Source organism: Leucoraja erinacea, chromosome 29 (genome assembly GCF_028641065.1).
Source record: "Leucoraja erinacea ecotype New England chromosome 29, Leri_hhj_1, whole genome shotgun sequence".
Lineage (NCBI taxonomy): Eukaryota > Metazoa > Chordata > Chondrichthyes > Rajiformes > Rajidae > Leucoraja > Leucoraja erinaceus.
In genome coordinates this window covers 23905231-23931437 of record NC_073405.1, presented here as the reverse complement: position 1 = coordinate 23931437, position 26207 = coordinate 23905231, and the positions used below count along the sequence as shown (strand labels likewise).

The window sequence follows — 26207 nt, the reverse complement described above, 5'->3', positions numbered from 1 at the left end:
TCTAGTGTCACTTTAACACCCTTCATTTTAATACTCTACACTTTATGCATAGTTTGTGAGCCCTTTCCAAATCTGTTTGTGAATCTTAAGGATGGAATCACTGTCCATGCGGAAGTCACTCATACAAGCACTTGAGCTAAATTAGCAACAAGCATATTTGGTGAGGCTGACTGTACATGAATATTATATTGCCATATTACATTGTTTGGCTTGCAGCACAGCAAACATTTAAATCAATTTCTGGAATTTAAAAAAAAAATTTCTGGAGACTTCATTGGGGAAAGAAAGCATCTTGTGTTGTGCATCAGTTTGGAAGTCAACTTAACAGGGTCTCATTTCTCATGATAAGCTTTACAGACCCACATTCTTTCAAAACCTCATTACTTTGGCAGGTGACAGACAATTAAAGCAATAAAAATAAAATGTCTTGAGAATTTTTGAGATTTACACTCAAAACTGGCACCTAAAAGTTAATGAAGCAATTTCTCACAACTGAAAACCAATGAATGTAAAATCAGTGATGCATTTTTTTCTTTAAATTAAGGGGAAAACTAATCCCTCCCATGTACATACAATAAGATCTCTAACACGAGCAACCAGCTTTCATGTGGCAAACAGAAATCACAACTTCAGTCTTGTATCCTTGCGTTTCATCAAGCATAAAGGAGCATGTGTCACATGCAGTCCACCAATTACTAAGAATAACACCTCCATGATGGTCTCAAAAAACATAATTTTCTGTATTGGTAAAATATCCAATTGAAAATTTGCAAATGTCTACACTTTCGCCCCTTTTATTTTAACCGTTCGAACATGGTTTGATATTAACCTTTGATCTCGATGCACAATTTCTCAAACAAGTGGCGTTCATGCAAAATGCACCCTTGCAAAGGATGAACACAACCCATGCTGAAGATAACATAAGAATGTTTTGAAGTCTCCCATTAGGTCCCGCTTTCAGATGATAGCATTCTCGCTTCCCAATTTTGTGCATATAATTCAATGTGTGTGTCAATTCTGTCCTGAATGAAAACAATGTTCCTATTCTAACTATAGTGGGACACCCAATGTTTTATCTACAGCTACATATGAAAAATAAAAGGGTCTCTCACACAACACAACTCTGAAATACTTTTCATTATTAAATTACATACACAGGTTTTGGCCAATTTTGGCATTTTCACAGAGTGCAGTTTCAGAAAGGGTGGGCTGGGAATCTTCCAAATCAGTGGTCATGGAATTAATTCCACGTGCAGGGAAAATGAGGATATTAGATACCTGCAAGATATCTGCTTTCACCACTGCTTTAGATTTTCATTGTTTCTGTTTTAAGATCATGATGGATGCAACATTATTACAAACAAAGGCAGGTTGTGGCTGATGGATAAAATGACTGGGACTTCGGTATTGTCATGAAATCCTTAATATACAAGTTCCAGCTTAATATGTTACAGTAATCTCAAAACGCTGGGCAAATTATTAATTGTGCAAATGTAACTGCATTGGTAACTAGTTTTAAAATAGTTCACAATGTATTTATTGGACAACACATCAGGTCAAATGGTAAGATACGCAAAAAACAACTTTTATTACACAAATGGAAGTAATTATTGGCTGTTGGAATGTTCAAAAGCGTCATTTCTTTCAGTACTATGGGGTTTTAAGCTCTCAAACGCTTTGCAGGTTTCTTAAAAGCTGGTTCAAAACGTGATGTTTTGCAATTTACACTGTATGATAAATTTCTCATTATTATTTTAAATACTGCAAAATACCTGGCATATGCTACAATGATGTTACTATATCTGTCCACGTGAAACAGAAGTGTGCAAATATAGCTCAAAGGGTGCCTGGTGGGAATCTTATTCGCAAGTATAAAATACTATGCAATATAAAATAGATTTCTGGAAGTCAGACTGCGCATGTTCGCAAAATGTGAATGTTCTTGGACGTTCTTTTAATGTCCGAATATAAAATCTTACAGGCACAGAAAGTTGTCAACCATTACAACTTCATAAAGTGTGTTGTCGACCTCTCCAGCTAAATGACAACAAAAATAAACATGTTTCACCATCTGGTGGTTACATCCTACTTTGCAGCAGACTGCTTCTTTCAGACAATCCAGGCAGTTCAGGAAATCTACAACATACCAACTAGAGGTTTTAACATTATTACAGCATATAACCATATAACAATTACAGCACGGAAACAGGCCATCTCGGCCCTACAAGTCCGTGCCGAACAATTATTTTCCCTTAGTCCCACCTACCAGCACTCATACCATATCCCTCTATCCCCTTCTCATCCCTATGCCTAACCAATTTATTTTTAAATGATACCAACGAACCTGCCTCCACCACTTCCACTGGAAGCTCATTCTACACAGCTACCACTCTCTGAGTAAAGAAGTTCCCCCTCATGTTACCCCTAAACTTCTGGTCCCTTAATTCTGAAGTCATGTCCTCTTGTTTGAATCTTCCCTATTCTCAAAGGGAAAAGCTTGTCCACATCAACTCTGTCTATCCCTCTCATCGTTTTAAAGACCTCTATCAAGTCCCCCCCTTAACCTTCTGCGCTCCAGAGAATAAAGACCCAACTTATTCAACCTTTCTCTGTAACTTAGTTGTTGAAACCCAGGCAACATTCTAGTAAATCTCCTCTGTACTCTCTCTATTTTGTTGACATCCTTCCTATAATTGGGCGACCAAAATTGTACACCATACTCCAGATTTGGTCTCACCAATGCCTTGTACAATTTTAACATTACATCCCAGCTTCTATACTCAATGCTCTGATTTATAAAGGCTAGCATACCAAAAGCTTTCTTTACCACCCTATCTATATGAGATTCCACCTTCAAGGAACTATGCACGGTTATTCCCAGATCCCTCTGTTCAACTGCATTCTTCATTTCCCTACCATTTACCATGTACGTCCTATTTTGATTTGTCCTGCCAAGGTGTAGCACCTCACATTTATCAGAATTAAACTCCATCTGCCATCTTTCAGCCCATTCTTCCAAATGGCCTAAATCCCTCTGTAGACTTTGGAAATCCTCCTCATTATCCACAACACCCCCTATCTTGGTATCATCTGCATACTTACTAATCCAATTTACCACCCCTTCATCCAGATCATTGATGTACATGACAAACAACAAAGGACCCAACACAGATCCCTGAGGCACCCCACTAGTCACCTGCCTCCAACCCGACAAACAGCCATCCACCATTACCCTCTGGCGTCTCCCATTCAGCCATAGTTGAATCCATCTTGCTACTCCTGCATTTATACCCAACAGTTGAACCTTCTTAACCAACCTTCCATGAGGAACCTTGTCAAAGGCCTTACTAAAGTCCATAGACAACATCCACTGCTTTACCCTCGTCAATTTCCCTAGTAACCTCTTCAAAAAATTCAAGAAGATTAGTCAAACATGACCCTTCCAGGCACAAATCCATGTTAACTGTTCCTAATCAGACCCTGTTTATCTAGATGCTTATATATATTATCTCTAAGTATCTTTTCCATTAATTTGCCGACCACTGAAGTCAAACTAACAGGTTTATAATTGCTAGATTTACGCTTAGAACCCTTTTTAAACAATGGAACAACATGCGCAGTACGCCAATCCTCGGGGACTATTCCCGTTTCTAATGACATTTGAAATATTTCTGTCATAGCCCCGGCTATTTCTACACTAACTTCCCTCAATGTCCTAGGGAATATCCTGTCAGGACCTGGAGACTTATCCACTTTTATATTTTTCAAACGTGTCAGTACTTCTTTTACTTTGAAATTCATAGTATCCATAGCTACTAGTAGTATACATAGTATCCATAGCTACTACATAGAAACTAGTAGTTTCCCTTACCTCACATAATTTAATATCCTTCTAATTGGTGAATACAGAAGAAAATAAATTGTTCAATATCTCCCCTATCTCTTTTGGCTCTGCAGATAGCTGTCCACTCTGTCTCTCCAATGGACCAATTTTATCCCAAGTTATCCTAGTCATAGTCTTAAGTTATATTTACAAAGTATAATTTAAAAATATTTTAACACTATCTCTCTTCTTTACACCAGGAATTTCTGATGCATTTTGGACTTCTTTGTGTCAAGCTGTAGTAATGACTCTGGGAGTAATGAGGGGAGTCTCATACAAGGAATGTTGCAATTTACAGATATGCAACCGGCTAATCAAATACCGGATTGTTAATCTATCCTTTATCTATACATGTAACATGCATGAAGTGTTAAAAGATACATAGACTTTCTCCACTCCAGCCAACTTGAAGGCATATTTCAAATGATTCTTGAAAACATCTGCACAAATAACAATTGGTCTTATTTTGCAGTTTCAAAGTTAAAAAAAAAACATTCAATGCCAAACTCATTTAACCCATTTGTATTATTTCCAAAGCATGGTTTGGAGAATGCAAACATGTTATTGGTCCTTTAGTGTTTTAGTTTAGGTTAGAGATACAGCGCGGAAACAGGCCCTTTCGGCCCACCGGGTCCGTGCCAACCAGCAGTCCCCACACATTAACACTACCCTATACCCACTTGGGACAATTTTTCCATTTACCAAGCCAAATAACCTACATACCTGCACGTCTTTGGAGTACGAGAGGAAACCGAAGATCATGAGAAAACCCACGCAGGTCACGGGGAGAACGTACAAACTCCGTGCAGACAGCACCCGTACTCAGGATCGAACCTGGGTCTCCAGCGCTGCATTCGCTGCAAGGCAGCAACTCTACCGCTGCTTAATGTTATTTTGAAAAATCATGAAAGTAAACACGTATTTGTTAAAAAATTGATCTTTATCAAGGGTGATGATCATTAAATATCAAAAATTAAACGTTATGTTTTTAAACGTTGATGCAGGGTTTAAATCTATTTCAATAAAACTACATGTAAAAAAACACAAGAAATACAATCAAATGGAACTGCACTCCCTCCCATTTCTTCGACACTTTCACAGTTGCCAGTTGGCATTCTAAACCTCACCAGGGTGAGTGCACAAATCTAAGGGACAGCATGATCAATTCAATCTGTCCACACCAAAATTCTGCACTTCCATCAGGGTTGATGGATATCAAAAGTAGAGAACACAACTATTTTGCTTCTTGACCCAGAGCACCGATGGAAACCTCTTGGTGGTAGGTCAATCGGGTAGAGTCTGGAAACTGGTCAGTTTGAGTAACACTCTGGATCAAATTGCTACATTTTTTGAGAGAGTCATGTGTCATTGTTATGATTGATAATCCTAAATATTCTTACTTCTGTGAACAGTAGGTTAGAATGGTTTGCATGCATTTGTTAATGTGCACAATGATCATGATACAAAGAAAGTCGAAAATCAGCATGCATGCAGGAAGTGCCAAAACGTACAGGGGCTTAACTGGTTTTCATACCTGATCACTTTAAGACACATTTACAACCAAAAATTACACTTGAACTTTTCAGCCAGCTTTGATCTTTGGTTCATTTAACTAAACTAAACTGGAGCAAGTGCAAAAAGTTGAGATCAGCAGCTGAAATTAATAGTGAACAAAATTAAATATATCACCTAAAGGATGTGAAAAATTGGCAGAAATATCCAAATAAATATTTTGTTTTTGTAACTTGAAAGAAAGCAAAGAAAAGATTGAGCAGGTTTTTGTTCAGCTTGTACACCCCTTGTGTAGTAAAGTTGTGATGTACAATGACTGAGCATTAAGGAGAGCTAACAAAAGAACACAGGCAAAGAAGCAAGTTGAATAGTAGCAGCCGGCATGACAAATTATTTATTTTTAAAACTACCACCTCCTTCGTTTCATTTACAAGTAAACACTTCCCTTCAAATAATTCAGTTGTGCATTGTGTAGCACTTTAGAAGGTACCACATTTTGCAAATGCATGGCCAGTGTGTTCTTGGTTACATTACCCAAGAATAACCCAAAATGCTGTAAAATATCAGTAATCTCTCACATTTTGTTCTGAAGTACATTATAACATCTTGGACTGCAAATATTTATCCAAATTCCTCACTCTCATCATTGCCGATTAACATTGGTTAGGACTCCATTATACAAAAGGTAAGGATGATTGCAACTAAATAATTAAGTTGCTCTTCATATCTCCATTACAATAGAACATCTTGATAAGCACCTTTTGCCCAATCCATCAGAAGTCTGAATGATGTATACTGCATAAAGATCACTAAAAATTTTACCCACTTTTCTGTCTTATAACCAATGCAGATTTGAACAAGATGCATTTGGGCTGACATTAAGTCTATTAAAAACTCATCAGGTCTGTGAAAGGGTTCAATACCGTTCAAATACATGTATATAAAGGATTGCAGAGATTAAAATACATGGCTGAAAATGTACAAATATACATACTACATTTATATTCAATCTTCCAATTCAGTCCAATGACAGAGTATCAAGTTATTATACAACAAAAACATCTGGCAGATATTATGCAGCAACCGACTATCCGGTATATTATGTACCATTAGAAATTATCAATGCCACAGTATTATAGGAATAATATTGCATCGTAACTCCACATTCCCGTAGGAAACTCACAAAAATACATCTGCTGATAGTTCAGGGGTTATACTACACAATATGAATAGAATACCCACTCTCTCTTATGGTATAATACATTATGGGACCACGACTTATTGCTGCCTCTATCCATTCATTGCACCTACAATTGTAGACACTTAAAAAAAAATTATAACTTTTGGTAAGTGGAAATATCCATTATTAGCTTTGGAAATGCAAACTTGGCAAGGTTTGTGACAATTAATATAAGCCAACTTAATAGTTCTACTTTTTTTGCAAACCTGGTCATTTCCTTGGGTGGCTTCTGCCCAATGACACTCAGGAATATATATTTTCAACTCTACCTGTACCCTCCATGCAAGTTCAACTCTTCTTATGTGAGATGCAGTAGATCCCCTCAATATTAATCAGATATTATTGATTTCCCTTGACTGAGCTGCAAATATAGAGCTCTGAACTTACCTGCATAACAAATATCTTGGGGCTGGGGTAAATTAACGTTAAGATACAATCATGTTCACTCCCTGCTATTGCATTTTGCTTTCCATCCAGTCCTCTCAGAAAAATAAATTCTTGGACATATTGCGATTGTTATTTTGCTGCAAGATTGTATCCTTGTTTTAAATAAAAGTTCAATTAATTTTTTTTGAGTCCATTCTCCGGTCATTGCAGTGTGAGCGTGTTAACGGATGCACAAGGGAAACTTATGGCACAAGTAAAAAACAGGAGGTGGCAATAGCACAATGGCAGATAAAATGTTAAGAAATGTACACAGAATGCATGTAGAAATTATATCGCGAGAAACATAATACAGCCAGCACAGCACTATCTATGAACAAGGACAACCAGCGATCATTATCTTCAGGGCCATGTCATGCTCAATAATTTCGACTACTATGAACCAACTCGAATGGGAACAAACTCAAATGGGGAAAAGTAATAAAATCAGAACAATGCTTCAAACTTCGATATTCTAATTGTTAAGCAAATTCAAGAGTATTAAAATCTTGACTGCCCATTCAGTAGTTTTAAGAATAAATCTAAAGATTGGACAGCTGTCAAATGAGCACATTGAAATAATATTCCTACTCCATCATCTGACAGCAAGAAACATTACATTCAAGGGTAAAGCACCAAAAGCATCATATTTTTGTGGGTTATTAATTTGAAATGAAACTGCACGTTTCAACTAACAAAATAGCAGGAAAGTGTTAAAGAATTTTTAAAGTAAAACATTCAAAAAGTGTTTACCAATGTACTTTATAAAAATATTTGTTACCAAAGTACATCGGTAACTCAGCTATTCCAAATAACTCATACTTGTTGCTCCACAAAATCTAGAAAAATTAAATGAAGTTTCTAAAAAGGGCATTGATCAGAACATTGAAAAGACAAGCTATTTGAAAAGTTATGGTGCTGATTTTGTCCATCAGGGTGGAAAATAGACCTTCAGTGGTACTTTAAACAAGGGCTGCCCTCCAGTGGATGTGGAAGAGCATGTAAATAAAAACTCCACTTCATTGAAAGTGGAAACTTTGGACAAAAGATAAAATATGCAAATTGCTCACTTGTTCATAATATTTGGTCTCACTTACTCTCATTCCCATGTCATATCTTTAAAAAGAAGTTGCACTCATTCATTTTATAACAGTGCAGATATGAATTCATTGGAATAATTTGAGGTGGCTGTTAGTATTTTCAACCGTTGCATGAGATTTGTGTAGCATAAAAACCCCTGCAATTCGACATGTTGGAAGAAAGTTGACCTTGATTTCCAGTTGCGAGTGCTTTGGTCAGTAGTTGTCTGCTCTCAATACTATTTCAAAACGCGAGACAGACGGTATAGACAGTGGTCGATTCGCTTGCAACAACACAACACAAGTAATCAAGGATGATTTCTGTTTTAGTGTTCCCTCCCCCATTCAAAATACACTTCCCAAAGAAGTAACCAAACAACATGCTGAAAGTTGCAAGAAAATCCAGCATCTTAACCATCGTTTTACCCTTGTCATTACGGACATGTTTATAAAAACAGATTGTGGTTATAATGGTCAAAATCTGTTGTTACTCAGGCATCCATTTGTATCGGGTGAAAAGTTTAAATTATTATGTATTTTGTGTCATTGGTTCATTGACCTTTTCCAATATTTTACATATTTACCCCCCTTACTGTGTTATAGTGGACAATTGACAATAACGGACATCATTCTTCCCTCCCCCCGTTATTATGAAGGTAAACTGCTATTTGTAAATATTGGGGATTATGGTTCTTCACTACAAGAGGATCTTATTAAATACTTTCCTAATGTATACACAGAGCTTTGGTACATTTGATTTTGCTCCAAGAATTATTATTTTTTGCATTAAATTATCTTTTGGCAATAAACACATTATGGCAGCAATATTAGAGGAATGCGAGGTTCTTGTTACGATGTGCGTTCAACACATTAATACTAACTGGGCAAATATGAATTACTCTGCATGGAGAAACTGAATACAAAAGAATCATTCTTCCAGATTCACTCTTATCAGATCATTAAAAAAGAAATTGTGCTCAAAGCATAAAAGATGGAATTGATGATGTACAGGTAGGAGTAATTATCCTGCTAGTACTGTGTATTCCTTGCAGGGAGTAATATCAAGAAAAAGTAATAACATTGTAGAAGCTTTGAAAAATACTTTGGCATTGACATGATAGATTTTCTTAAATAGAGCCTCGCTCGATATTAAACAAGGATATAAATGATCTGTGTTAGACATGAACTTTGAAAAGGCAATTGTAAGAGCAGCACAAGTTTAAAGGAAATATTTTTATGTTGTGAAATCTGAACTTTTAACAACAAACAGGGTTGTGTTATGACATGGATATAATCAATCATATATTGGGTCTCAAAGGAGTGACTATCATCTTGCAACACCTACAGATTTAAAAGTCATGAAAGTATAGCTCCTTTCAGATGGCTTAAAAATTAACATTCTTGACATTTGATGCAATTGCAAATGTCACCTTCATCTTTTCTTAGGGAGAGAACGTAATTATTTCAGAGTGTGCCTCTAGTAAAGCCACATCAAATTGAACTGTCAGTTCATCTTACTTGTAGCACAAGAGATGACTTAGTGATACTGGTGAATGGTTAAATAATGGCAAATAATGTCCAAGAACTATTTTTCTTGGTATAGTTTGAAGGGACCTTTCACAAGTCTGGTCCAACAATTTACCTGAAAGACTTCACCTCGAGCAAACAACACTAACTGGTTATGTGCTCATCCCGAGAACTAAGTTTGAATGCTGACCCAGAGAACTACCATCGAGCCAAGATTGACAAAAATACACAAATATAACAATGATGATCTGCAAACCTAATAGGCACTTTCCTCACAGGGTTCAGTATCCAAAAGAATAAAGATCTATTGTTTGCATTAATCATTGAAGTCGTCATGAAGTCATTTAACAATAGCACGGGTATACAGACATTCAAACAAAGTAAGCAATTTTTAAACCTTGATTAAAATGGATTGTAAAGCATATATTTAAAAAGCTACAGAAAGAGGGAAAACCTTTCACTTAGATATCTACAGCAAACATCAAGGTTATTGAGACATCTCAATCTGAATTGAATAGGCTTGTTAACTGCAAGTAAAAAATAAATTATATTCCAACTCTTAGTCTAAAAATACTGAACAGCAAGCAATGTCATATTAACACTGAAGAGTTTCTTTCATATCAAGTGTGACCTTTGGATCAACAAAAAGGAAAAGTGCACAGCGCCTGAAATGGGTACAGGGAGAAGAGGGTAAAGTGATCTGATGACTGATAACATTTTCAGTGCCATTTATAAAAAAAAAACAAAGTACAGCACAAATGGCTTTAATGCATAAAGTTTGTGCTTTAGTCCCCATCAGTTCTATAGATGCAGTTATCAAACCAGTTTCCCCAAGACAGGAATTGTTTTAACACAGCATTATGTGATGTATGAGAAAGTTAATAGCATTTGAGTGCATAGACCTTCTCAGTGCAAGATTGTTAAAGTTGTGTTTTATAAAATATGCTGAAAGGTAAAGCTTATTGCAGCACCTGTCTGTTCAAGATGGCACCATCCAAATTAAGATGCAACTCAAGTGCAGAATACTGAGAACTCCTCACTCTGTGTTCCACAAAGGACATTGTAGTTTTACAATTTAAAAATGCTTTGACTTTATTTGATGGAGGAGGATTCCAATCACAATGCAGGCCAGGTTAATCATCATCAATTGTCAATTGTATCGATGTACTGACAGCTCGTCTTTCTGATATGCAAAATCGGCATGTGCTTTAAACGAAGAGCATTTCAAAAATAAAGGCAGTTCTAAATGCTTAACTTAATGGCCAGGTAACAGGGCAGCAGCAAGGTGGAAACAACCAGTGAATGCATTCCAATTGGACCATGGCAAGAATGCCTGGGAAAATATACTGGCTTTTTTTTAATTTTTTTTTTTTATAAAGAGACTTAGCAGCTATCCAACAGGAATTGCACTTTTATTTAATGTGGGGTTCAGTTGCTTATCTTACTTGCCAGCTTTAGTTTAGAAAAAAAAGCAAACTTCTGCAACCCTCACGTTCATGGAAATACAAATTGTCTCTGGTCCATGCAGTGAGTGCCCTTTATTAACACTAGATGTACAGTAAAGTATTACCAGAAACCATCATCTAGTGGCATAAAGTCCATACAGCAACTAGTTCACAGTTTGGTATATGGAGTCCCTGGGACTCAGATTCATCAATCCCTAGTACTATCTATACTGGTTGTAGTGAATCAATGAATATTAGGTACACTCTCAGCCACCCAGGCCACTGTTCTGTATCAGCTTGGAATAGTTTAAGGTGGGCTCATCCAAAACAGTTAAATCCAAATGGGAGATAGTTAAACAGTTAACAGGGAATGGGACTTACTCCAGTCAATCAGCTCACATTTGCCCAAACCAAAGGAACAACTATTTCATTTTCTTTTTTTTTTTTTAAAGTCATGAAAGTAGCTCCTTGCAGATGGCTTGGTTAATCAAGCTACTACTAAAAAAATCTGTCACACAAAATGCACACGTCTTTATCCAAAAAAGAACACTGATTAATTTCTTGAGATGTAGCAAATGACTAACATTAGACGTTAAACACCATGCACAATAAAAAAAATGTTTATGACTAGAATAGTTGTCATGAATGAGATTTGTCGGTGATAACATTATGAATCCAATTTTACTGACAAGGTGAATACAAAAACTGAACAGGTGAAAAGGTTTTGATCTGTAAAAATGTGGGGAAAGTCTCCTCCATGTGACATCCAAAGGATTAGATCCCATTCATGTACCTGGGCCCAAAAATAAATGGTTCCTTTTCTTGAGAAACAAATATGCACTGTAAATAAATATAAGACATCACTGATGTCATGCCAAAAAATAGTTTTCAGTAACTTTTAAAGTAAAATATAAATAAAATATTCTGTGAGATGCCTCGCTCTCACTGAGATAAAGATTCCGACTGAATAGTTGCAGAGTGGTGCAATGTATGAGCATTGAGCAAACTGTTCACGTCCCCAACATCAATACTTCCGAAATCCGTCACGGCCACAGACATTTTTGCTTGAGCAATGTGGGAAGTGTGGTTTTCAAAAACCACGTTGCTGGGATTGTCAGGCAGCCCGTCATTAAACGATTTAGGCAGTGAGAAATCCATCTTCAACTTTTTTGTGGACATCTCCAATGCTGGCCTGTCCAGAATGACTTGATCCAGTTCCAGCTGGAAAAACCCAGATTCTGCTTGACTTAAAGTAACAGCATCACAGTCACGTGTGGGGGTAACTCTTCCTTGGCCACAGATTGGATCCATAGAACAATTCGTTTCAGGTCCGTTCACTGCAGGATTGCAATACTCAAACATCTGGCTGTTATTATTCATGGTGCAAACTGCAAGTTCCACATCTTGCTGCTCTGTAATAAAACGTGTGCATAAAGATGGGATTACAAGCAGGTAATAACTTGACCTAATGCACAATTGATATCCATGACAAATTTATTTGTACCAACTTATAGAGTCATAGAGTGATCCAGTGTGGAAATAGGCCCTTCGGCCCAACTTGCCCACACCGACCAACACGTCTCAGCTACACCGGTCCCACCTTCCGCCGTTTGGTCCATATCTCACCAAACCTGTCTAACTGCTTCTTAAATGTTGGGATAGCCCCAGCCTCCTCTGACAGCTTGTTCTGTACATCCACCACCCTTTGTGTAAACATATACCCCTTCAAGATAATAAATATTGTAATTACCCACGGGGTGAAAACAACACAATGCAAATCCAAATCTAGGACACCTATTCGACAAGCAAAAATTGTAAACTGGGAGCAACTTTGCACCCTGGCCAATGTTCTTACAAGAAAAACTTAGCTACATCTCAGGAAATCTGAAAATCTGGATTAAAGCATCAGGATTTTGTAAATGAGTAGCAATGTTGGTTGTAATGTTCAGGACTTTTGAGATGAAATTAGAAGAACAATTTTGCTCTCAAGACCAAGGAATTGATTGTTGACCCGAGGAAAGAAAACCTAAGGGGCCATGAACCTGCTTTCATTGGTAAGATGGCATTAGTGAGAGTCAACAGCTTCAAATTCCTGGGCGTGAACATTTCTGATGATCTGTTCAGCACATTGATACAATCACAAAGAAAGCTCATCATCATCTCCACACCCTCAAAATGTAGAGGAGACTCATGACAGGGGGCATACTGGGTGGTTGTATCATGGGGTGTTTGATAATTCAATAGCCCAATGACAAAAGAGGCTATAAAGTTGGACATTGCCCAGTCTACCACCAGTTGAAGTAATCTACAGGAAACGCTACCCATGGAGGAAGCTAATATTATCAAAGGCCAGCACCACTCTGGTCGTTCTCACATCTCGCTGCTACCATTGGGAAGGCGGTACAGGAGCCCAAAAACCATTACCTACAGGTTCAGGAACAGTTTCTTTCCATCAAACCTCAGGCTTTTGAATCACCCTACACAACCCGAACATCCACTGTACCTCAGCTCCAAACTACAATGGACGTCGTACTACTTTGCCTAGCAATACGTTCTTTGCCTTGCACTATTATGCTCTGGTTTACCTAGCATAACTGATGATTTGTTGTGATTTGACTTCTTGTGTTGTTGCATTTAATAATAAAGCTGCAGCTAGAAGTTCATTGCTCAAACGACGACGGCACACTATTACCATTGTGACCTATTACAGTGCATTCAGAAAGTATTCAGACCCCTTCACTTTTTCCACATTTTGTTACATTACAGCCTTATTCTAAAATGGATTAAATTCATTTTTTTATCAGCAATCTACACACAATAGCCCACAATAAAAAAATGAAAACAGGTGTTTAGAAATTTTTGCAAAATAATTAAAAATAAATAAGAAATATCACATTTACATAAGTATTCAGATCCTTTACTTAGTACTTTATTGAGGCACTTTTGGCAGTGATTACAACCTCAAGTCTTCTAGGGTATCACGCTACAAGCTTGGCACACCTGTATTTGGGTAATTTATCCCATTCTTCTCTGTAGATCCTCTCAAGCTCTCTCAGGTTGGATGGGGAGTGTTGATGCACAGCTATTTTCAGGTCCCTCCAGAGATGTTCGATCGGGTTCAAGTCCGGGCTCTGGCCGGGCCACTTACTGACATTCACAGACTTGTCACAAAGCCACTCCTGCGTTGTCTTGGACGTGAGCTTTAGGTCGTTGTCCTGTTGGAAGGTGAACATCTGCCCCAGTCCAAGGTCCTGAATGCTCTGGATCAGGTTTTCATCAAGGATCTCTCTATACTTTGCTCCGTTCATCTTTACCTCGATCCCAACTGGTCTCCCGGTTCCTACCGCTGAAAAACATCCCTACAGCATGATGCTGCCACCACCATGCTTCACCGTAGATATGGTATTGGCCAGGTGATGAGCGGTGCCTGTTTTCCTCCAGACGTGACACTTGGCATTCAGGCCAAAGAGTTCAATCTTGGTTTCATCAGGCCAGGGAATCTTGTTTAGGTGCCTTTTGGCAAACTCCAAGCGGGCTGTCATGTGCCTTTAACTGAGGAGAGGCTTCTGTCTGGCCACTCTACAATAAAGGCCTGATTGGTGGAGTGCTGCAGATATAGTTGTCCTTCTGGAAGTTTCTCCCATCTCCACAGAGGAACTCTGGAGCTCTGTCAGAGTGACCATCGGGTTCTTGGTCACCTCCCTGAATATGTTAGTAAGTCTCTATCCTAAGGCCCTTCTCCCCCGATTGCTCAGTTTGGCCAGGCTCTATGAAGAGTCCTCATGGTTTCAAAGTTCTATTTATGAATGACGGAGGCCACCGTGCTCTTCGGGACCTGCAATGCTCCAAAACATGTTTTATGCCCTTCCCCAGATCTGTGTCTCAACACAATCCTGTCTCGGAGGGCTACAGACAATTCCTTCATCTTCATGGCTTGTTTTTTGCTCTGACATGCACTGTCAACTGTGGGACCTTATATAGACAGGTGTGTGCCTTTCCAAATCATGTACAATCAATTTAATTTACCACTTGTAGACTCCTATCAAGTTGTAGAAACATCTCAAGGATAATCAATGGAAACACGATGCACCAAAGCTCAATTTTGAGAGTCACAGCAAAGGGTCTGAATACTTACGTAAATGTGATATTTCAGTTATTTATTTTTAATTATTTTGCAATAATTACTAAACACCTGTTTTCGCTTTTATATTATGAGGTATTGTGCGTAGATTGATGATAAAAAAAAATGACTGTAACCAATTTTAGAATAAGGCTGTAATGTAACAAAATGTGGAAAAGGTGAAGGGGTCTGAATACTTTCTCAATGCACTGTACATTAAAACTAACAATAAACAGTAAAAATACATAATTCTCAAGTCAATAACTGTATTCCAAAGTTCACCAAAATCTCGGCATGATAAATAATTATATTTAGAACTTAAAAAACTACTGCAGGGCAGTGGGATTACCTGAGTTGTGAAGCATAGACTCCTGCTCAGAGTCTAGTCTGCTGGTCGTGGAGGAGATGGGTGGAGAGCTTGGAGCTCGGCTGCAACTTTCACTCTCAATACCATCCAAATCCTGGTCCATGTAATCTCTTTCAAGAGGGGAAGAAAATTGCAAGATGAGAAATGAGACCCAATTTTAATGCAGAATATTAAAGTAAAGATAAATAGAAAATTTTCAGCTCTCAACATTTCAAAAGGGCAAACAAGATTCCTATTTTGAACTAGAGTTTAAATAATCCCCAAGGTTCAGTGAACACCCAAATCAGGTAGTCTAGATTGCATGTATAAACGAATGAGAATTTGACCTTGCCAACGTCAATGTCCTTTAACAGTCAAATTATTTTTTTTTAAATAAAAATGGTAAAAATGGTTTGTTGAAATTAAATATCCAAATAATACTCACAAGACACCTGGGTGAAGGCTATACTTCTTCTTTCCAAATTTTGTTTGCTGGGCGAAATAGTCGTAACGGTCGGATTTCTTCCACATGTAATAATATGCTACACACTCTCCCACGGAACGGGTTCGTACCTAGTCACACAGCGTTCAAAAACATTGCAGAATATAAGAGCCAGAGCAAATGCACAAATTTATGAAAATATTCTTTCTGTCACAAGGCACCATTTTGAAAATAAATGTTTTCCATACCTTCAAAGATTTGATTATCTACATTACCACCATATACAATTTCTGTACCATCAAATTTGTTTTATATTGGCTCTCTTCATTCTTCCCACCATTATTGGTGACTCTGCATTTCACCCATTAAATATTACCCAATAGTGTAATTTTACTTCGGAGTCACGTGAGTGACTACGTGAAGAACCCACCCAGCGCGCAGGCGCGGCATTACGTCAGCAGTGCAACAGCGGCAGCAGCTGGAGCCAGGCTCTCCAGCTGCAGCATAAAGGCAAGACCTCAGGTAAGTGCCTTTTTTGTTACAGAGTCGCGCTAGAGAGAATAATGGCCTCTCGCAAGCGACCAGCCAGGAGGACTGCCTGCCCTACTCCACCCGAGGACGGGTCCATAGCGGGACGGCAGCCTCTCGCAGCGGAGGAGCTTTTTCAACGCTCCCGCTCACCCGACACCGAGCCGCCCCCAGTGCTGCAGATCTCAACGCCCCGCACAGGGAGGAAGGCGACACAGAAAACCGACCGGCCGGTGTCCTCCGATGATTCGGAGGAACGGGAACACTCTCCCCCACCGAAAAGGAGAGACGCTCGGATAAGCTGCATGAGGCAGCTCCTCGAGCGTATGATTAATGAGGAGATGCGGCATCTCCCAGGAGGACGGGCTTTGGCCTCCTCCTCTCCACACCCTTCTGTACCCTCTATATTCGAGGGCAGTAAGGGAGGCCAGGACTGGGCTGGCCTATCCCAAGGGCAGGCGGAGGATATCGTCAGCATGCCAGGCGTGCCAGAAGAAGAGCTACTGGGTGTAGTGGGCCGATATGCGGCACCACCAACAACTGGGATGGTGTTGCCACCCAGAATGGCGGCCACTATAAACAGGCTGTCCAACAACCCGCTGCAGGACAAGGCTGTCCAGCAGGCCCTTGACAACTACATCGCGCCCGAAAATTGCGAGGCGCTGAGGGTCAAGACGGTAAATGGGCAGATCTGGAACCAGCTGGGGCAGCACATAAGGGCTCAGGAGGTCAAAATGCAGCGAGTCCTGAAGCTCCACTCAGCAGCCGTCACCGCCTTTGCTCGGTCTGTTGGGGATGAAGACCTGACCATACCCCAGCAGGATGCCCTCGCACTGATGTGCAGCACCACGTATGAGCTAAACAACCTACGGCGGGACAACATCAGGCCTGCCCTCAACCCAACATATGCCGGCCTCTGTAAAGCTCCAGCGCCCGAACGACAGGCGCTGCTATTTGGTGCGGATCTGGCCAAAAGGCTCAAGGAGTTGGAAGAGGCGGCAAAACCAGTAGGCCTCATGAGGGCAGGGCCAGGACCGAGCAGGGCGAAGACACCCAGTTGGCCGCACGCCTCGGCAGCCACCAGCAGATACCGAGCTGGTGAAAGCCTGGTGACCGCCTCCCACTACCCCCAGTGCTCTTTTTTAGAGCGGGGCCCAGGGCGGAACCGTGGGAAGATGCGCCGCCCCACCGCAGCACCAACACGGACAACCTTGGGCCAGACCCACCGGAAACGACCCCACAAGTGAACATGGAGGTAGGTGGGTCTGGTTCCTGTCAACATACACAGACAAAGGGTGTAGTATTAACAGGGGGACGTTTGAGGTTCTTCAAGCATGTTTGGTGCTCCCTTACTAACAATCAGTTTACACTCAACAGTATTAGTGGATACAAGATTGAATTCAAACCAGGCGTAGAACCGCCAGTTCAGCACATGCCCCAAAGGGTGTTCCTTCCCTCGGCAGTTGAGAAGGTAGAAGGACAAGCTGAACTTGATCGGCTCGTGGCTAAAGGCATCATAGAAATGACCACACACGAGCCGCAAGAATTTGTATCAAATATTTTTCTCAAAACCAAAAAAGATGGTGGATGTCGCATTATTATTGATCTGACATCACTCAATCAGTCTGTTGAGTATCAACATTTCAAAATGGAGACATTTGTCACTGCCAGACAACTGATCTCCAAGGGATACTACATGGCAAGCATAGATATCAAAGATGCTTACTATTTGGTACCCATTCATAAAGATTACTTTAAATATCTGAAATTTATCTGGAGGGGCCAGCTATGGCAGTACCGAGCTTTGCCCAATGGTTTAACGACAGCTCCCAGACTATTTACGAAAATTCTTAAAGTGGCCATGAAGAAATTGAGAGAACTAAAACATTTAGTAGTGGCCTATCTGGACGATGTTCTCATATTAGGAAGAACACGGGAACAAGCTGTCGCAGGAGTGTTAGCCACTAAACAACTCCTTGAAACTTTGGGTTTTATCCTCCACCCAGATAAATCAATATTGGAGCCTACTACTAACATGGATTACTTAGGCTTCACTATTGACACGATTCACATGACTGTCACTCTGCCCAGACACAAAACAGTTTCACTCATTGAAGCTTGTAGCCATTTAATTGCCACACCGCAACCTAGAATACGGCATGTAGCCAGAGTTATTGGCTCTATAGTAGCAGCATTTCCGGCTGCCCAACATGGGCCCTTGCATTATCAAAATCTACAAAGAGCAAGGACTCATGCATTACGCCTTCATAGGGGGCATTATGATCGCAAAATGGATTTACCCGCTGAAGCCAAATCAGAACTTCAGTGGTGGGTTGACAATATTTGGCACAGTCACAGTCCTATCACCGTAACCAATCCTAACATAACCATTGCAACGGATGCCAGTGCTTTAGGCTGGGGAGCTACTAACTCCAAAGACAGCACAGGTGGCAGATGGACTAACTCAGAGGCATCGCTACTACAATCACTGGGCATTAACTTTTTGGAAATGCTCGCCGCCTTTTATGGGCTAAAAGCATATGCATCTGGTATGCGACACGTGCATGTTAGAATTATGATCGACAACACTACGGCAGTATCTTATATCCAGCACATGGGTGGCATTAAATCAGTATCATGCGACAAATTAACTGCTATAATCTGGCAATGGTGTGTCGAGAGACATATTTGGCTATCAGCTGCCTATTTACCAGGCAAGCTAAATTTAGTGGCGGACACCAGGTCACGAAAATTCAACGACAACATCGAATGGATGTTGGACCCAAAATCATTTGCTAAAATTATCAAGCAATATGGTACGCCAGATATAGATTTGTTTGCGTCTAGGTTAAATCACCAACTACCCATGTATGTGGCTTGGGAACCAGACCCAGAGGCAGCAGCGGTAGATGCCTTCACGCTGGACTGGGGAAATTTCTTTTTCTATGCTTTCCCTCCCTTCTGCCTCATCAGTCGGGTACTCCAGAAAATTCAGGCAGACTCAGCCTCTGGCATTCTGGTCGTGCCCGACTGGCCTACCCAACCATGGTTCCCAATGTTCCACGACATGGTGGTAGAGACACCAATGGTCCTTCAACACCACCCCCAATTATTGACTCACCCGGTAACTGGCATTAGCCATCCATGCCACCAAAAATTGAAACTCCTGGTTTCCAGATTTTGAACAGGCCTTACCGGGGATTGGGGTTATCAGACAGAACAATCACCACCATGTCGGCATCCCTGCGAGTTTTCCACCAAGAAACAGTACCTGACCTTCATCAGGAAATGGGAACAGTACTGTCTGGACGCAGGGACATCCTACACGACGACTTCGATCTCGGATGTGCTGGAGTTCCTGGCCCACCTGCACCATGATCTCAAGATGAGCTACAGTGCCATCAATACGGCTCGGAGCGCACTGTCCGCATACCTCATGCCGATAGAACAGCATAGTGTGGGATCCCACCCTCTAGTCATCAGACTCCTTAAGGGGATCTTTAATACCAAACCCCCTACACCTAGATACACTCACATGTGGGATGTGAGTGTAGTTCTCACACACCTTCGAGGTTGGCCTCCGGTGGGATCCCTGAGCCTGGAACAGGCCACTTACAAAACCCTCATGCTCATGGCGCTTGTCTCAGCTCAAAGGGTTCAGTCGCTCCATCAGCTTAATCTGAACTACATGGTGACCACCCCAGATACCATTACTTTCACCATGCCGGGGTTGGTAAAACAAAGTAGACCAGGTACATCAAACTCCCCGTTGATCTTCCGGGCTTACCCTCCAGAACCTAGGCTGTGTGTGGTGACCCACCTTCATCATTATCTAGACACAACCCAAACGCTAAGAGGGAGAGAGAAAGCCTTATGGGTTAGCCACAGAAAGCCTTTTGGACGGGTAACCAGCCAAACATTATCCAGATGGTTGAAACAGGTCCTCAGCATGGCAGGGATTAACACAAATGTTTTTAAATCCCATTCAACCAGGGCAGCGTCCACCTCAGCGGCGGATAGGATGCAGGTTCCCCTCGACCACATCCTCAGAGCAGCGGGATGGTCAAGGGAATCGACATTCCAACGATTTTACAACAAACCGCTGATGGAACAGGACGTCTTTTCGGATACCGTTTTAAAAACCGCAAAGTTATGATTTAAAGCCCATGGGAGCTATTTTTTTTTTTTTGTTATAGTTAATAAATATTTCTTTTATAACTAAACAAACTTGTTGGTCTCTAGCTACCACTTCCTCCCTCGATGATCTTTCGGCAGTGAGTGATATAACTGTTACACGGTTTGAAATCGCAGACCTTTGAAGTCTTCACGTAGTCACTCACGTGACTCCGAAGTAAAATAGTAAGATTAAACGAGTACTTACCAGTACGAAGTTTGATCTGTATTTTATGAGGAGTTACGATGAGGGATTACGTGCCCTCCGCTCCCACCCTCATTATATAGATCAAATTCGGACTAATGTCTCGTTGGTCTTCACTATCTTTACTTCAACTAGTGTCTATCTGTGATTCCACACCGCTGCTTGGAAGTATGCCGCGCCTGCGCGCTGGGTGGGTTCTTCACGTAATCCCTCATCGTAACTCCTCATAAAATACAGATCAAACTTCGTACTGGTAAGTACTCGTTTAATCTTACTATTATACACCGCCTGGACCACACTCTCATCTTGTCTCTACCATCGGCGAGGTGGTACAAAGAGCTTGAAAACCGTGACCACTTGGTTCAAGAAGATCTTCATCCCAGCAACCATCAGGCTCTTGAACACTGCACAACAACTAACCACCATCTTAGCAACTACAATTTTCTATGGACTGTCTTTGGTTGTACTATGGAATTTGGTTTTGCACTATCATGGTTAGCTAATATTGCAGTTATTAATTTATTGTATAATTGATTATTATATATTTGTGTATTATTGCATTTATGGAGTCTATTAAGCTTCTTCAAGCAAGAATATAATTGTTCCTTGCCAATACATGACAACAAAGCACTGTTTACTCTCTTGATTACATCCGACTATTTGACTAATTCCTTTTATCCTTAACGATTTTTTGTTTGCTGTATTTAGGAATTTCAGGTATCTGCAACCATTGAAATTTGTACACACATTGTTAAGAAACGACAAAAAGAAATGTTGGAACTCAGCAAATCAGGTTTCATCCGTGGATGGGGAAACAGAGTCAATCTTTCAGGTCAATATTTCCAGTTTTGATACAGGACAAAGTGGGAAAACAAACACATTTTAAATTGCAGAAAATGGGAGGGGTGGCAAGAGCAGAGGAAATGTCAGTGACTAGTTGCAAAAGGAAGTTGTCAAGGTAACTATCACTTTGAATACCAGCAGTTTGCGATGGAAAAGGACAAACAAATTGCAGTGGAATTATCCAGCATTATCTATGGAGAGAGAAAATATGGTTAAATGATATTAAGCCTTGTTGGCTGCAATTAGGTTGGCATAGCTGGTCGAGCTGCTCTCCCACAGCGCCAGAGATCCAGATTCAATCCTGACCATGGGTGCAATCTCTATGGAGTTTGCATGTTCTCTCGGTGACCGTGTGGGTTTTCTCTGTGTGCCCTGGCTTCCTCCCACCTCCAAAAGATGGTTAATAGGTTTGTAGGAGTGCAGGGAGTGGATGCAAAAGTGGGATAACATGGAACTAGCGTGATCGATGAAGAGGTTGAGGAGGAGGACGTTCACCGTCGGGGTTCGGCGTCGGCGTTCCACCAGCCCGGCGTGAGGGCCTGAACATCAGGCCACCCGGGGCGGCGACTGCGGGTGCTCGGAAGGCCCCGACCTCGGATGAACACGGAGGGGAGGCTGGCTGGACTATGGTGCCATCCTCACCTTGGTGCCATTTATGTTATGTTGTGTCGTGGACTTTCTGTGTTTGTGCTTTTTTTTAAATTCAATTTCAATTTTATTTTTAATATGTTCCGTTATTTATATTTATTTATTTATTTTTTTATGATTTTTTTATTTTTTATGATACTGCCTGTAAGGGAAATTCATTTTGTTGTCTCAAATTGAGACAATGCCAATAAATTTGAATACAATACAATCGATGTTCAGGACGGACTCGGTGGGCCCGTTTCCATGCTGTATCTAAACTAATGTGCCCAGATGGAAGTTGAGGCATTGTTCTACCAGTGCTAAATCATCCACAATCAGTACCCCGTTCCTGCCTTCTCCCCATATCCCTCGATTCCGCTAGCCCTAAGAGCTCTATCTTTTTTGAATGCATCCATGGAATCGGCCTCCACTGCCTTCTGAGGCAGAGAATTCCCCAAATTCACAACTCACCGGGAGAAAAAGTTTTTCCTCATCTCAGTTCTAAATGGCCTACCCCTCATTCTTAAACTGTGGCCCCTGGTTCTGGACTCCCTCAATATCGCGAACATGTTTTCCTGCATTTAGTGTGTCCAATCCCTTAAACTTTTTATATGTTTCTATAAGATCATCCTTCTAGTATCCAATGAATACAAGCCCAGTCATTCCAGTCTTTCATCATAGTTGTGTAGTTGTGATAAACACAAGAAAATGGTTACCTCAATCCTCACCTTTCACCCTCAGCTTCCATATTCAACTGATCACCAGATCATCCTCTAATTTCAGCCAAAAAGATTAGACCACTATTCACATTCATCCTCTCTGTTTTCAGGTTAGTGAAGGATCCCTTTTGCCACAATTTAGTTTGGCCATTTCCACTAATCTCTCCCCTTATTGAGGTATTTCCCACACAACTGCAGGTGATGCCACACCAGCCTCATTATTTTTTCCCCTTTCTATCATCCAAGGACAGGGCAGCACAGTGGTAGAGTTGCTGCCTTACAGTGCCCAGAGACCCGGGTTCGATCTTGACGACTGGTGCTGACTGTACATTCTCTCTGTGACCGTGTGGGTTTTCTCCTGGTGCTCTGGTTTCCACCCACATTCCAAAGATGTGCAGGCTTTTTTAGGTTACCTGGCTTCTTTAAATTGCCCCTAATGTGTAGGATAGAACTAACGTTTTGGTGATCGGTGGGCAGTGTGGACAAGGGCCTGTTTCGACTTTGTATCTCTAAACTAAACCACCCACAAACTCCTTTTAGGTGAAGCAATTTACTTGCACTTCCATTTTTGAGCATTACATTTGATGCTCACAGTAATACTTCCCCCCATCATTGGAGAAACTAAACATCAACTGGGTGACTAATTTGCAGAACGTCAATCAGTCTGTAAGGTTGACAAAATCCAATCCAATATACAACAAATAAATTGAACCAAGACTGAGAAGTCATTGGCCTAAGATATTATCATCTCTGAAAAGAGTGCGATGCGTCTGGAGCATTTCCAATATTTCTTTATACAAGAATCCTTAAACATGTAATATTCTGCCTTTGTCCATTCGTTTCCACATAAGCCAAATTGCTCGAGCATTGCAATTTGGGGCAAATCTTTCATCTTTACCACAGAACAAGGCCATTCAACCCATGTCTACGCTTCCTCTCAGAACAATCCCATATCCTCACCTATTCTGTATAACCTATTCAGCACAACCCACCATGTTAATGCTAATCCATTACCTTCTATGACAGCAAATTCCAGATATCAATCGAAAATCTTTCCCCTCAAAGCCACTTAAAAACTCCTTCATCCCTTCTTGATACCCCTACTATGGGAAACATATTTAGACTACTTACCCTATAGTATAATATATAGTTCTATCATATCTTACCTCATCCTCCTTCATTCCAGGGAAAACAAGCCCAGCCTATCCAATTTCTCCCCATATCTACAGTCATCTTACCCAGGCAATATCCCAGTGTATCTCCTCTGCACTCTTTGCAGTGCAATGGCATCATTCATATAGTATGACGACTGGAACTGCACACAATATTCCAAGTGTTGTCTAACCAGTGTTTAGTAAAGCCGCAGTGTAACCTCTATGCCCCAACCTATGAAGGCAAGCATACCATATGCCTTGTTCACCACCCTTTCTGCATATGTCGTCCCTTTTATGGCACTATGAACTTGAACCTCAAAGCTCCGTTCATCAACATTAGTGCCTTACCAATTACTGTCCATGTCCTACCTCAATTTGGCTTCTTAAAATGCACCATTCTCTCACCGACTGCACTGATTTTTCCACCACCAAACTATACTTGAAGTTTGCAGGATTCAATTGATGATCAACTAGCACTTCCTAACCTCCGGTGTTATGCGGACTTTGCCCATTTTTTCTGTGACTGCACATGTTTCTCGAGGTATTTTGGTTTCCATCCACATCATCAAGCATTACCTTCTGTGTCATTGTGCTGATAGCGTCCTCCAACCTTGCCCTTTATTCGCCTTGATGGCAATGGTGACTGAACTGTAGTACAATTTCCATAAAGTTTTGTTTTAATTTTTATACATCCATCACCTGCACAACTTTTTCCATTTCATTTTACCTTATTTGCCTGTATGAGGTGGAAGTTTTTCCCGTGAACACGAAGTCCATGTTCAAAGTTTCTGCATTCCTCTTCACTCCAGGCACACAATTCATCTGCATGTACAAAAAAAAAGGCACCTTATCAATGTAGAATGGAAATTGCACGATTTGCAGAACATGGTTAAAACATTTGCAACCAAAGTTGTACAGGAGCAGTTATGTTGCAGTTATCGCAGATTTACCCTTGGTAGCAAAACCTGTTACTTTATAGTCTGATGTTAGGCTTCAGCAAGTTATAACAGCATAAAGCCAATTCTATTATAATTAAGATAGACAAAAACTGGTGTAACTCAGCATGACAGGCAGCATCTCTGGAGAGAAAGAATGGGTGACGTTTCGTGTCGAGACCCTTCTTCAGACTCAAGAAAATGCAGCTTGGAATTGTCCAAATTGCTCAATTCTTGGACAAGTGGAAGATACTGGTGGTAAAGGTCTCATCTTAACCTGAATAGACACAAAGCTGGGTGGCAGTGTGAACTGCGAGGATGATGCTATGAGAATGCAGGGTGACAGGTTGGGGGAGTGGGCAGATGCATGGCAGATGAAGTTCAATGCGGATAAATGTGAGGTTATCCACTTTGGTAGCAAAAATAGGCAGGCAGATTGCTATCTAAATGGCGTCAAGTTGGGAAAAGGGGAAGTACAACGGGATCTGGGGGTCCTTGTACATCAGTCTATGAAAGTAAGCATGCAGGTACAGCAGGTAGTGAAGAAAGCGAATGGCATGTTGGGCTTTATAACAAGAGGAATCGAATATAGGAACAAAGTGGTCCTTCTGCAGTTGTGCAGAGCCGTGGTGAGACCACAACTGGAGTATTGTGTGCAGTTTTGGTCCCCTAATTTGAGGAAGGACATTTGTGTTATTGAGGGAGTGCAGCGTAGGTTTACAAGTTTAATTTCCAGGATGGCGGGACTGTCATATGCTGAGAGAATGGAACAGCTGGGCATGTACACACTGGAGTTTAGAAGGATGCGAGGGTATCTCATTGAAACATATAAGATTGTTAAGGGTTTGGACGTGCTAGAGGCAGGAAATGTGTTCCCGATGTTGGGCTGAGTCCAGAACCAGGTTCAAGAATAAGGAGCAAGACATTTAGAACAGAGACGAGGAAACACTTTTTCTCATAGAAAGTGGCGAGTCTGTGGAATTCTCTGCCTCAGAGGGCGGTGGAG

At 40.8% G+C, this 26207-nt stretch overlaps 1 protein-coding gene across 3 annotated transcripts in view; it reads right to left on the bottom strand.

Annotated features, from left to right (window-relative positions):
* Positions 1–259: 259 nt before the first annotated feature.
* Positions 260–26207, bottom strand: part of LOC129711327 (mesoderm induction early response protein 2-like) — an 85843-nt gene continuing 59895 nt past the window's right edge. For all 3 annotated transcript variants that reach the window (XM_055658905.1, XM_055658906.1, XM_055658907.1), the window contains exons 10-13: positions 24994–25088; positions 16021–16148; positions 15579–15706; positions 260–12521 (exon numbers count right to left, since the gene is read on the bottom strand). In XM_055658905.1, coding sequence (XP_055514880.1) covers positions 12052–12521; positions 15579–15706; positions 16021–16148; positions 24994–25088 — 821 coding nt within the window. In that variant the 3' untranslated portion in view covers positions 260–12051. The remainder of the gene's footprint in view (positions 12522–15578; positions 15707–16020; positions 16149–24993; positions 25089–26207) is intronic.